Source organism: Embiotoca jacksoni, unplaced genomic scaffold (genome assembly GCF_022577435.1).
Source record: "Embiotoca jacksoni isolate LCO1_2020_lvr unplaced genomic scaffold, fEmbJac1.0.p SCAF_5, whole genome shotgun sequence".
In the NCBI taxonomy this organism is placed as follows: Eukaryota; Metazoa; Chordata; class Actinopteri; family Embiotocidae; genus Embiotoca; species Embiotoca jacksoni.
Window position 1 is genome coordinate 17,927,146 of NW_027185403.1, and position 13,789 is coordinate 17,940,934.

The window sequence follows — 13,789 nt, forward strand, 5'->3', positions numbered from 1 at the left end:
AGTTTCAACAATTATCATCATATGGAGATCATCTAATATTTTTTTTATGACACTGTAAATATTACAACTTTATTTTTTTAATGGCTAATGAACGGACCAATGAAAATGCAGCAGTCTGGTGACGTCTTAATCAGGAAGTTTTTTTTAAAGACAGTTGGAAAGAAGATTATACTGGAAGACTTGCCCGTGGATCGTGTGTGATTCCTGTCTTTAGTCACCTGAGAAAAACAAAAATGTACACAGTTCTCCGGAGATGGCTTCTCCTTCTGGTCCTCCACACGCTAACACTTGCTGTTGTTGGCACAAAAGGTAGTTTAAGTTTCTACTAAAGGGGAAATGAATTTGCTAGACAGACTTCACAGGCTTTCTGATGAATTGCACGCTGGTTTTGTTTGTATTTATTTTGATTTGTTGTGCTAATATGAAGGGTTTGGGTCAGGTTTGGCTGAACAGTAAATGTCTGTAACTAAGTTAGCAGACATTAGCGTTAATGGGTGCTTTAATTTGTTTATTTAGTGGAGTTAGCTATGAAGTTGATTTAGTTTACCCACTGAAAGATGCTTTGTGTTTTACTTGCAGGCGTTTTGTGTTGAGAGAAGCTGCAGTAAAAGCTGTTAGTTTCTGTTCAGTTTAATTTCAGGTTCCTTTCCTCCCATCACTTCCATGTTATTCAGGACTTAGTTCTGTTTACTAGATTAATGTTACCTCCATCTGGTATTAGACTCCCCCTGCAAGCCAACTGGAAGATAAGCCTGAACTAATTTGGTAGAAAAACACACCTAATCTGTGGGTGTGTCTCACTTCAGAGAGGAGAAATGTCCTTTTCATCATGGCAGATGATTTGCGGACATCACTGGGCTGCTACGGGGACTCTTTGGTAAAATCGCCAAACATCGACCAGCTGGCATCCAAAAGTCAAGTATTTCTCAACGCATACGCACAGGTCAGTCAGTTTTGGTGATATTTACTGTCTGAAATTGTTAAATCGGTTCAGTCAGTTTGTGAGACTATGATTGGATTGTGAAACCCTACTGAAGTGTTTGAATGTGTGTTTCTCTTCCTTTCTCAGCAAGCTGTTTGTGCTCCCAGTCGCACATCCATGTTAACTAGTCGCAGACCAGACACGACCAGGCTCTACGACTTCAACTCCTACTGGAGAGTCCATTCTGGGAACTTCACAACTCTGCCACAGTACTTTAAATCTAACGGGTACTACACCATGTCTGTGGGCAAGATATTTCATCCAGGTAAGAGTATCAACATGTATGTTTTTTAAGAAACATTTATGTTATGGGGTAAAGCACAGTCTGCACATATTTGATGATGAGCCAGTGCTGTGTTTCTGAGAAGAATGCAGTCTGCCTTAATTTACTGTTTATTTGCGATTGTGTTGCTGTAACAATGGTTGTGTTGTATTGTGTTTGTGCAGGCATCGCCTCTAACCACACTGATGACTACCCCTATAGCTGGTCCATCCCTGCCTACCACCCAGCTTCCTTTAGATTTGAGAAAGAAAAGGTATTCAGGAGGAACTATTTCTCCCACACTTTAAGTATTAAGTCACTGAGTATGATTACATGCGCTCTATTATATGAAGTGTACATGAACATAAGAAAGCTGGCTATTCATATCCGAGTATGCAGGTTCCTGATCATCAGTGTTCAGATGTGTCCTGTGTTTACATCGGACATTACTTACATTGGAGTTCATCCAAAACCAGGATGAGACATAAACAACGTTTCCAAAACCAAGTTAGGATGTATCCATGTGCAACATAACCAGGATACACATGCTCATATAAAAATGCTCTGTAGTTTAAAGTGAGGGAGGCCTACTGGGCTCAGCAGCTGGTGATAAGATTTGTGTTTAGCTTTTTTCAGTCAGTTTTTCTAAGAAGATTTCACCTTTAAACACAACACAGACATCTCAATTCCTGAAGAATTGTTGGACTGTCAAACTTTCATAAATTCTCATTTCTCCCCGTCATGAGAAAGGAGGAATGTCTGCCTCCTTGTCTGCTGCCAGGTGCACTTGGCTGACAGGTGTAAAGTGTTTCAGGACTGTAAAATGTGAATATATTCCTGGTATAAATTGAGCAGGAATAGTGAAAGGAAAGTGATTCCTAGTACGCATGTTTAGAAAGATCGGGCAGCCGGCGCAGATTGCAAATTGACAGGCACAACCACAATCTGATACAGTCTGGCCAAACCAATCTATGAATATGGACATTAGCTTTCAGAGTCAGAACATGAAAAAAATAGAATAAAACATCAGCACAAAGCTGCATCACAAAGAATAAGAATCACAGATTTTCATCTTTTTATTTGACTTACCAATGAACACAATGATTAGATAGATAGATAGATAGATAGATAGATAGATAGATAGATAGATAGATAGATAGATAGATACTTTATTAATCCCTCAGAGGGAAATTTTTATGTTATCAATTTAGAAATGGAAAACCAGTAAAAAAAAAAAGACAAAACAGAAAAAACTCTGTGGCCTGATGTAGATGTAACCAATCGATCTGATTCCCTCATGTTGTGGTAGGCAGAAACAAACTGTGCTGAATCAATACAACTATCCATTATTTCCCCCATTAACACGATGACTACCCTGTGGGAATATAAATCATTTGTTAATACTCTTGTACTGTGAGAGTGGGTTAATGAATCTTTCATAATAATAAATAAATAAAGAATGAAGCTATTGTATGAAAGTGTGAGAGGGGTCACTTGTAGTGATGAACCTGAGAATCGGCATCAAAATCTGTAGCTTTCCTTTGCTTTAGGAATCTTTACAGGGAGTTTTAGCTCATTGTTTATCTGCCCGGTCCATAAGTTTACTATTTAGGTTCACTCTCTGCTCCTAATGTTGTTTTCAGCCAAACAAGGCAGCTGCTTTCATCAAAACAGATCTAAAAGCCCACTGTAGTCTAAATTGGCAGCTAAAGAGACAGATATTTCCCTCAAGAATTAATAGAGACTGTAGTGCAGCGAACAGAACTGGTAACTGAGGTGTGATGAAAATGTTCACAGACAGCACAGCAGTGTAATGTGCATGGAGCAGAGGGAGGCGATAACCTTCAAGATTAAGTGTTCCAAGTCTCTTGATCAACATCGGCACCGGAGTTACATGTGAGCTTGTGACCAATAGTGTGTGCGTATGTGTGATTTCACCATGGACCTGCAACAACACAGTCGTTGCTCCCCTCCACCCCTGCGTGACAGATTTGGCTCCCTGTGACTTCTTTCTGCTCCCCAACAATTTGACACAAAATGTGATGTGCGCTCTCTGGTCAAGTTTCAAGTCCATGTTGAAATTGCACAAGCGTACATCCAAGTGGTCCCAAAAACACGAATAACAGGTGCTGATGTTGATCAAGTGACGTTACTCTAAATACTTGCGCTCAGAGGTTTTTGCTTCCCCCTCCGTGTGCATTACTGTGCTGCGCTCTGCTCATGCTCAACAGGAAACAGTCTCTGAACTTTCTGATTGCACCTCGTTGTAGATATTTAAATATATTTAATAATTTATATTTAAAAAAAACCTTGTTTTCAGATGTGTAAAGGAGAGGATGGGAAACTCCACGCCAACTTGCTGTGTGCAGTGAACGTGAGCGAACAGCCTGGAGGAACCCTTCCTGACCTGGAGAGCACAGACGAGGCAGTGAGGTTACTGAAGAGTCGGGTCAACTGTGACATTCCTTTCTTCTTGGCTGTGGGCTTTCATAAACCCCACATACCTTTTAGGATACCAAAGGTACCTTACCTACAAATATAATGTACATATTAGTTTGATAATAGTCAAATCAATACAGTTATTAACAGTATTGTGTTTGTGTTTCAGTTCAATCCGAGTTCATGTTGGCAGGTTTCATGTAGCTCAGGAGTTTTTGACCTTCAGCAAGTTTCTTGGTGACTACTTGATAATATAACAAAACAATTATAATAACAATGAATGTTAGAACTTAAAATTTGAATACACATACACTTTATGGGTTAAAAGCGCTTTATATTGCCACTCTCGTGGACATGGACGTATTCAGACACAGTACAGAGTTGTAAGTCACCTACATTTTCCAGCCCAATACATAATCACTTTTGATCACTACAGTTAACAGGCTCAAAGCCGTGGACTGCATATGAAAATGGCCATTATGTCCGGGTCTGAAAAGTGAAGTCAATATTTAAGCTCTGTAAAATGCATTACCACCGAGGGCCACTAAGGACTGGCTTTAAAAACCTCTGGGTCCAATAAACTTCTATTTAAAAAGCATCAACTTCTCTCATTAAATACAAAGTCGATCATTTTTTTTTCAGTCATTCTGGTGTCAGTAGCTAACATCATTCTCACGTCAGTGGTCCCTCTGAAAAGTAATCCACGATTATTAGATATTAGGCTTCAAAGAACACCCCAACACACAACTGTTTGGGTGTGTACCTGGTTTGATTGAGTGTGCAGTCAGGTTTCCAGTATAGTTGGGTGAGCAAAGTGTCCTCAGGTTCTCCGTCAGATTCACCCCTCAGTCCTCACCAGCTTGTTCTAATGTAATCACTTCTGGCTCCATAAACTTTGCGACATCCAAAATGCCAGACTGAAGGCTTTAAAACTGCACCTCACAAACCAGTGGGTGACCTCATGGTGGTTTGACACTTGCTTGAAGCACCAAAATGCGCTCTGGAGTGCATTTTAAAATGCGAGTCGAACATGGCCTGTGTAGACAGCTGGATTGATTAAAACCCAATCATACGTGTTCCATCAGACACGGACAACAGGGAAAACAGTTCTGTAACAATTTACTGGCAAGCTGTCAAGGGAATCTATTTCTCATTCAAGCAGTTTTTGAAACATGATCTGAATTCAAGTCCTTAAATGGACCAGTTCGAACACATGTTGTTGATGAGGAACTTCAGTTTTGCTCACGTTGAGCTGGATAAACTGATGTGATTACAACATGCAAAACAAGTTCATCTGTTAATATAGATTTTGAATCAACCAGGGGGGATGCTTCTCATCTCTGTGACAGCCCACTGAGAGTGTAGTTTTACACAGCTGAAAGAGCAATCCATGACGGTATCATTCTCCTGTCAGATGATCACATTCTTTAGTTGCATGATTTTCAGGGCAGAAACAGCCCCCCTCCTCAGTACCCTCAGTAACATGTCTCTTTAATGTCCAGGCTGTTTGTTACACTTTAGTCATCTTAAAAGAAATGTGACTCTGACTGGATAAACTTTCATTGATTACTGTGAATACGCTATAACGCTTTCACCCTGGACTGAGTTCTAGTTCATAACCTGACTAATCATTTTTTTAGTTTTTTAGGCAGATACACAAATTTGATCGTAGTATATTATTCAATATTATTAAACATTTTTTTTTAAGAATTGTGACCACCGTGTGCATTTGGCAGAATATTTTACTCACACTGATATATCAAATAAACTAATATTGCAAACCCATAGATGGGATACTACAAGTATGCTAACACTATGTTTCTCATTATCTGCACTTCATTCTATGCAACTATTGTTGCGTATCTACTGTAAATTGCACAGAACAAAGACAGACATTCACTTACTGAGGTATATGGAACAAATCAGTCACTTCCCTGCCCCCTAAATGAACAGTTCATCACTGGCATAAATATGTCTGAGTGTGAGTGGGGAAAGTGAAAATCTTTGTCCAGCTGCATGAAGCAATTTTGCTTAAAGGTGCAATATGTAAGATTTAAGACTGAACTTGTAATACCACTTTGTACCGGAGGGGCAATTGTGAGTCACTGTAGTTGTCTGGCTCTCAGACATTTTGCAGTTAGTCGAGTTTTGCATATTCTTGCTCTGTCATTAGTTAATAATTAGCTTAATAAATAACTTTTATTTATTTTTTTTATTTGATAACTTATGATTATAAAGTCTAATTGTTTGGATCCAGCCTTGAATTGGTTAAAAAATGGCAATCAATTTGGCCCCATAGATTACATTTGGGCTTGCTATCTCTATTTTTAGCAAGAAAATAGTATCAAGAAAGCAACCATAGAAAAACAACACATTGACGCCGTTTGGAATGTTTTTCGGTTCAGATTTCTTCACAATCTGTGGATAATTTGTCAATTTTAATATTTTTTTAAATACATTTTATTATTATGATATTGTGAGCTATATATTTTTCATATTGCACCTTTACCAGTGTTCCTTTGGAACCAAGGACTGGGTGAACACTGCCAGGGTGTGAGGTGGATAATGGTATTAACATGGAGGAGACGGCATGTGGAAACGAGAACAGAACAGAAAGAAGTGAGGAAGAATTGTCATTTGGAAAAAGTGTTGAGTCTGGATGAAGAGAAGCAACAGCAAGTTCCCGGAGAATTCGGTTCTCTTTGAGCCAGTAGAAAAGAAAAGCAGTGATGCTTTAAAAATAACATAAGTTTTATAGGAAATACCCAAAGTTACACCCATCAAGGCATGCAAGCTTCAATTGCTGGAAGTAGAATAAAGAAAGAAGCGTTGGTACAAGCTGTAGAGTTCAAAGTCCGTCGGAGTTAAGACCAGGCATCCGAGTGATCGTAGTAATGCCCAGTGGGCTCCTGGATCTGTTGTTCTGCAGTGTTGCTTAGTTGGAAAAATCTCAACTGAGTGAGTGATTCACATGGAATTGAAGGTCCAGGCTGGGATCAGGCGTAATCCCAAGGGGCTTTTTTTTTTTTACACTTGTTTTATTTTTGAAAATGAGCCAATTAGATTTGACTAATTGTACAAAGCAGAATTTGTTTTGTTGTAATGAAAATGCAGCTCTTTGTATGCTTTTGTTTTTTGTACCTGGCATCCCTATAAATCTTGTTTATGTATTACAGGAGTACCTGAGCCTATATCCCCTCGATCAAATGACTCTGGCCCCTGACCCCGATGTCCCCAAACTCCTCCCTCCTGTGGCCTACAACCCCTGGATGGATGTAAGGAAGAGAGACGATGTCCAAAAACTCAACATTAGTTTCCCATATGGACCAATTCCTAAAGACTTCCAGGTTTGAACTGACTCCTCTCAGCACTGATAATTTGGTTCCATGTTTCCTCTTCTTGAAACCAGAAGTAAAACGACCGTGTTCTGGATCATGTCTTGTAGCTGCGTATTCGTCAGCACTACTTCGCTGCTGTGTCGTATATGGATGCTCAGGTCGGACGGCTGCTCGGTGCACTAGATGATCTGGGACTGACTAACAGCACCGTGGTGGTGTTCACTTCTGATCATGGTTGGTACACACAGGCTTTGAATGAAGAGCTAGTAATATTAAAACATTAACATGGCTGTGTCTCTTTACAGTGTTTAGTAGAATAAATAAAACATCAGTCATCAGGTTCTCAGTCCACATTGTTTAGAAAGTGATGTGGTCTTCACAAGTTTTTCCAAACAAATACCTTTGCTGCCCATGTCTGTGACCACCAGATGGCAGTGTTGTAACAGCAAACATCTTCACACAATGTTCCTGAACTCCAAACCCCAGCTCTGTTTTCTTTTTAAAACTTTGTGTCTTCTAAACTCACTTTGTTTTAATGTCTCCTTCAGTGGAGGATGGAAGACTGAATCCTGTGCCATTATTTTCAAATATAAAACAACTTGGAAAAACATCAGTGAAATGGATTGCCTCAGATTTATACCCTTTATTTAAAAAAAAATATTTGTGTTATATGGCGTCATTGATTCATTTCTGATTACTTCTCCCAACTGCTTTAGTTTTGTTTTTGGTCTTTTATCTCTTTTTTTTCTCCTCCCCGTGTTAGGTTGGTCATTAGGTGAGCACGGCGAATGGGCCAAATACTCAAATTTTGACATGTCAACCCGCGTCCCCCTCATGTTGTTCGATCCTGAAGTCACAACAATCCGTGATTGGCTGAAAGAGTCGACCTTCCCGTTTGTAGATGTGTTTACCCAATCAGAGCACAGCTTCAACAGTAAGCCCCCTCCATGACAACAAAATAATTAGCATTGATAACATGTAGTGTGCAAAAGGGAACTGAAGTTTGATTTAATTATTTACATATATATTTAATTGGTCTTATAAACCTTGTTAAAACATTTATTAATATGCCAACTTGACTTTAATTAATTCTTTGATATACAGAGATCTGCAAAAGTATTTAGACGGGGATACACTTTGATTTTTTTGCCTCTGGACAGTTTTTACTTCAAATACATGTGGTGCAATGATGATGAAATTTAAGAGCAGGATACTTAGCACATTTTAGAGGATATCTGGACTGCTTTGTCCGAGTGGGTCAATCCAACTCAGCAACTGGATGACCCTACTCTCTGTCATAGGTGACACAGTTAGAGAAAATATAGTGGAGCTGGTGGATGTCTTTCCTACCGTCTCCTACCTGGCTGGCCTTGGAGCACCTAAACTCTGCCCTGATGAGTCACTCAAGGTAAGAAGACGAATGCTCTGACTTTTCCTCGAGCGTTAACATGAGGTTGACATTTGCAGATTTGGATGACATTTTTTATTTTTTTATTTTATTTTATTTTTTTTAAACTTGTATGGATTACAATGAAATTTGGTACATGCTCCTCTCAGCATGACTTGTAATAACTGCCTGCGGTTTCCTTCAGCACCATCAACAGGTCAAAAGTTTAATTTGTCCTATGCTTTGAAGACCAAATTACATGGAAAACTAATAATATTCCCATCAGACTCACCTCTTGGTGATGATGAGCAATTGTTAGCATGCTAAAATAAAATGGAAATCATGGTACCGTATCTGTTAAATAGCAGCAGGGTACAATTTGCATTGTGAGCATAGCATTGAGCTCATAGCACTGCTGGGGCTCTGTAGTAACATATGATCACTCAAGTGGGAATAAGTGTCCATGTCAGCCTCCAACTTGGATTTCAAAGTAAGATATAAGGACTTTCCTTTCACTCTGTGAAAAGTGTGACAGATTGTCATCACTGGCAATTTAGATACAATCTAAATAAAAACTTGTTTTATTTCTAACAGAGTAAAATGCAGCGTATTTAAAAAGGCGTTTTTCAAAAATGATTTGCATTTTTAACAAACTGCTTGTACCACAAAAATAAAATAATCGAGGTAATAGTGCATAACTGTGCTAACATCAGCATAATAGCATTGTCATTGTGAGGATATTAGCATTTAGCTTAAAGCAGCATTGTGCCTACGTGCAGCCTGACAGAACTGCTAATGTGGCTGCAGACTCCAGGCTTGTGGTATTTATTTCAGTGACAGTAACTAGTGAAATGAACTTGTTATTTGAAGGTTCAAAGAAAAAAAAAAGAAGTGGGATTCAAAAATCAAGCTCAACAGAATTAAGTCTGGACTTTGTGTGTTGTAATCAGCTTCCCTCTGGCTTGAAATCAGTTTTTTTGGTTGTTTCAAATCCCATTCTCTGCACATTGAATCAGAACAGAACTGATATTTGCAATTTCACATGTTTTGTTTCAGGACCCTCTGAGTTCAAAGGACACCGCATTAACATGGCCAAACAAAATCAATGGAGACGTACAACCGCTCCATAAATAGGCCCAAACATACCTGACATGAATGTGATCTGATTGGCACTGACATCTGTCTCCTTCACTCTTTGGTCTGTTTTCTTTGCTTTCAGGAAGAGCTGTGTACAGAAGGACGCAACCAGGCCTTTCAACACGGAGATGAATACTCTGAGGAGCACATAGCTTTCAGCCAATACCCTCGACCTGCTGATACACCTCAGGTAGTGTTTTTAAATAGCTTTCATGAGCTGGTTAAAGGGTAAATCATAGTTGTTGTTTTTTTTGTGTTTTTTTTTTTTATCAGTAAGGAGGAAGGTATGTTTTTAATTCAAAAATATCACACTGGTACTTTTATTTTATCGACTATAAACTATTATTTAAAATGTCACCTGCTTGACTGTAAACTCGACTTGCTCTTCGACCCTCCACCTCGCTTAAATATTTGGATTCAAGTATCCAGATGAGCATTGCACCTGCTGCAGGTCAATCTCTGTACGCAACAGTTTGGCAGCCTTGACATGAGCTCATCAGCCAGCTCGCATGATGAGTTGGCAGCTGCAAAGTTTGGAGGGTTCCTCAATTTTAAGATGGCTTTTAATTCCAAGTTCTTCTTCTAGGTGAATTCTGACCTCCCTGACCTTAAAGACATAAAGGTCATGGGTTACTCTATGCGAAATTGGGACTACAGATACACGCTGTGGCTGGGCTTCAATCCCAAAACATTTCAGGTAGGTGTTTGACAAACCTGCGCTGCATGACAATCATCTCTCTTTTATCTGCCTCTGTCTTCTTCTTCTCTGTGTGAATGTATTAGATTGGAGCTGGGGGAGTTGAGCGTGATTAATCCATCCATCTTGTTTCACACAACATATTGGAGACATTTTCCACGACAGAAACAGATTATATTTGTCTGTGTCATCCATCTGTCTCTGTATCCAGGTGAATACATCAGATGTCCACGCTGGAGAGTTGTACATGTCAGCAGACGACCCCGGTCAGGACAAGAACCTCTATAATGACACTGACCACAGTGTGATAAAGAAGATGGCCAGCCTTTCTCCCGTAAGTTTGAATTAATCTTAGAACCAGTTCCACCTCAATCAAACATTCATTTTTCTTGTTTACTTGTTTCCTGACTCGTGGTCGTCGTCCAGACGGTGAGTCTGCAAATGAGATTGAAGCTGCAGTTGAACCTCGTCACAGCAGGGATGAAGACGAGTAGAGGGAAGGTGTGATGACGAGAATGAAACACAACAGATGGACAGATGGGGAACAAAGGGAAGATGGATGGCTGGAAGGGAAACAGGCAGCAATGCTGTTTTTACTAATCCTAACATGATTCAGTATCATGTGGCATCCATATTCATTATTTGGACCTGGTTGTTGAAGTTAATGTTCCATGTTTAGAACTCATTGGCAGGCAGAGCACATGAGCGAAAGTGTATAAAAAAACCACTTGTTTTTCTAAGAAAACATTTCTCTCAGTGGTCTTCATGCTTTGCAAAGAATTAGTTTTGATTCTGACCAAAAAAAAAACCGCGTGCATGTAGAAACATAATTCATCTTCCTTTTGCTAAACACACTTCCAGTGTTTTTATTGTCTGGCCTCTTCACATCTGCTGGTCATGCCTGTGTAAGCTTGACCATCAACTTGTGTGGAGGATGATCCATCCCAAGTTTAGCAGTAGACACATTTCTGATTATCTACAGTAGCTACACGAGCAGTCAGTCTTTTTGTTAGAAGGTTTGATGAAGCTCAGTAACCTCAAATTTCTTTAAGCTAAATTGGACAAGCTTAGCATAAATACTGGGAGCAGGCTATCGCAGCTCTCTTCATCGTTGATAAAAACCGTGCCTTTAAAGCTCACTTAACTTATTTAGTCATTCGCGTCGTCTGTACAAAGAGAGAAATATAAAAAGTTGAATGAGTAGCTAAACTACCGACAATGTTTTTCTTAACACTTTTTTTTTTAGGGGGAATGAAATGTTAAAGGGACAATTCTGATGAACTTTACTGACTCCTACATGAAAATGATCACATGTAGAAGTGAGGAAACCTGCAGAACCGTTGGTGGTCCAGTCTGCTTTAAGGAACCTTCTACGTGTCATCTCTCACTTTGTACCACAACAGCTAACAGGGACTTCCACAGTTTTGTACTGTGGTGTTAAACAATATGACATTTCTATTTGCGCTTGATGTCACTTGCAGCTATTTGCCCGCCCTACTTGTAAACAGTCAGTTCAGATCAATTCACAGACCTGAAATGAAATGAGTTACAGCCACCCATAATAATTCAATGCAAATGAAAGTAGAGCAGTAAATGTAGCTCCATTTTACTGTGGTTCCACTGTATGAGCATTTTGTGCTGCGGTAATTTAGAAGAAAGCAATTTTAGCTTGAATTTCAGGTCTAACAATAAATGGAAGGGATTTGGTCTGTCAACTTTTATTGTAGGCTGCACTGGCTTTCATGTTAATGGGATAGAAATGAAGCCTGAATCATCAGTGGGCTTCTATCATATGTTGGGATGTTGGAGAAATCCGTAGATGAAATTGAATTGGTTAATTTTTCCACATTTCCTTAGTGCTGTAATATGTTACAAGTCTCGGGAGCAGTAAGTTTAATCAGTATCTGTCCGTACAGACACCGACAAAGAAAAAATTAACTTAACCTTGAGTTTAGTTGCATTCGAGCATCCTTGAAATCTGAGCTGCAGCTTTCTGAAGGGAAAATAAAAGATAAATACTGCAGAAATAATTCAGGTCTCAGACTTGGCAAGGACACACTGCTAATATATTTATGTCTGTTTCGATTTGTTTAAAATAAAAATGTGTTGAACGCGAGCTGCAATAGTCGACTTCTAATCACGGCTCCTCTTTGTGTCTGTTTTCCTGTGTGTTTGCTGCCCGTCCACACACACCCCACCGCTCTGTTGGAAAGCATTTTGTGCTCACCCACAGCAGAAAGTGTAAAGCTGCAGAGTGGTGAAGGAGATCCTCGGGGACCTCTCCAGTCTACTCTGTTTTCTCTGCGTCCTCCCCTTATGTCGTTTCTCTCCTCCGGAGTAGAACATACATACGCCGGCTCACCGGCACCGGAAGAATATGGCCCGAACCGAACGTTGGCTAATTTGCGCATGAGTCGATCTGCCCAGGCAACACAAAGGTTTAAAAGCCTTGTAATTGCATTTTAAAATATAGTATGAATTCAGTCTCAGGCCTTTGGAGGTTTTTTTTTTACATTTTCAATTTCTGAGCAATCATGCAGAACAATTTGTAGAACTCATTTTAAAGGGAAGTCTGTATGCCACAAATGAAAGTCATAAAATTTCCCAAAGACCAGGGAGGGGTTAGATATCTCTTCTCTGCCAGCTTCAACTCTTCTAATCATTTCTTCTCTTTTCATTTCATCTACCTCGCCTTTGAACACATCAGCCTTCGGTTTTGCTTTGTACATGCATTTCTTTATATTAACTCTTTTAACTTTGTTTTGGTCTCCAACAAGCACTGGATGAGATATCTAGCTCTTGAACTGCTAAACGCTCTACTTTCTTCACCACCTATCTGCTTTCTTTGGGCTGTATTTTAATGATCTAATTGCACTTGGCACAAGTATATTTTGGGCCTGTCGAATCCACTTTTGCTCATTTAGTGACGGATAACAGCGAATTGCAAAGTAAGGCAAATGGTTCAAAGGGATGGTACTTCATGATTAATTATCCTGCTGCGTCCGAAGCAGCTATACAAGACATAACTGAAACAAAAGGATGTGCTAAAAGGTGCTATAAAGCTCCGTTAGCCTGAGTGACACCACAGAGTCAGTGATATTTCTGTGTAGATTTGTCACTAAAAGTGACCCTTTTCACTTTACATATAGTCATTTCATTGCTTTAAGCAGAACGACCTAATTTAGTTTCACATTTCATTGGAGCAGTTTGTGGTTTGGTGTCTTGCCCATGGGCAGCTCCCAGCATCCTCCACCTTGAGTTTCATACTCATTTTGAAAGTGTGAGTCAGTGCAGCTGTAACCACTCTCTACTCTGCCTGTATTCATGTCAGCTCATATTTCTGCCTCAGTGGTTTTATCAGATCAATATTTATCATCACAAGCAGTGATCTCTGACCACGATCAAATTGATCTAATGGCAATTACATTACTGTTTACCTACTGTTTTTTTTTTCTCTCTCTACCTCTGCTGCTCTCTTTTTCTCACTCCATCTTACCTGCTCCTTCTCGCCACTCTGTCTTTGTCTCACTCTCATCGTCTATCATTA

The 13,789-nt window shown here is 39.6% G+C and overlaps 1 protein-coding gene across 2 annotated transcripts; it reads left to right on the forward strand.

The window, feature by feature from the left end:
• Positions 1-161: 161 nt before the first annotated feature.
• On the forward strand, positions 162-12,357 carry ids (iduronate 2-sulfatase). Of its 2 annotated transcripts, none has more exons than XM_069171626.1 (13): positions 162-309; positions 807-943; positions 1,070-1,247; positions 1,430-1,518; positions 3,565-3,765; positions 6,860-7,030; positions 7,129-7,255; positions 7,785-7,955; positions 8,323-8,429; positions 9,628-9,735; positions 10,132-10,242; positions 10,454-10,576; positions 10,669-12,357. In XM_069171626.1, the coding sequence occupies exons 1-13, from the start codon at positions 234-236 to the stop codon at positions 10,747-10,749; spliced, it is 1,680 nt and encodes a 559-aa protein (XP_069027727.1). In that variant the 5' UTR covers positions 162-233; the 3' UTR covers positions 10,750-12,357. The 2 variants fall into 2 exon arrangements, with proteins under 2 accessions (XP_069027727.1, XP_069027728.1); XM_069171627.1 differs by having other exon boundaries at positions 837-943.
• Positions 12,358-13,789: the final 1,432 nt, after the last annotated feature.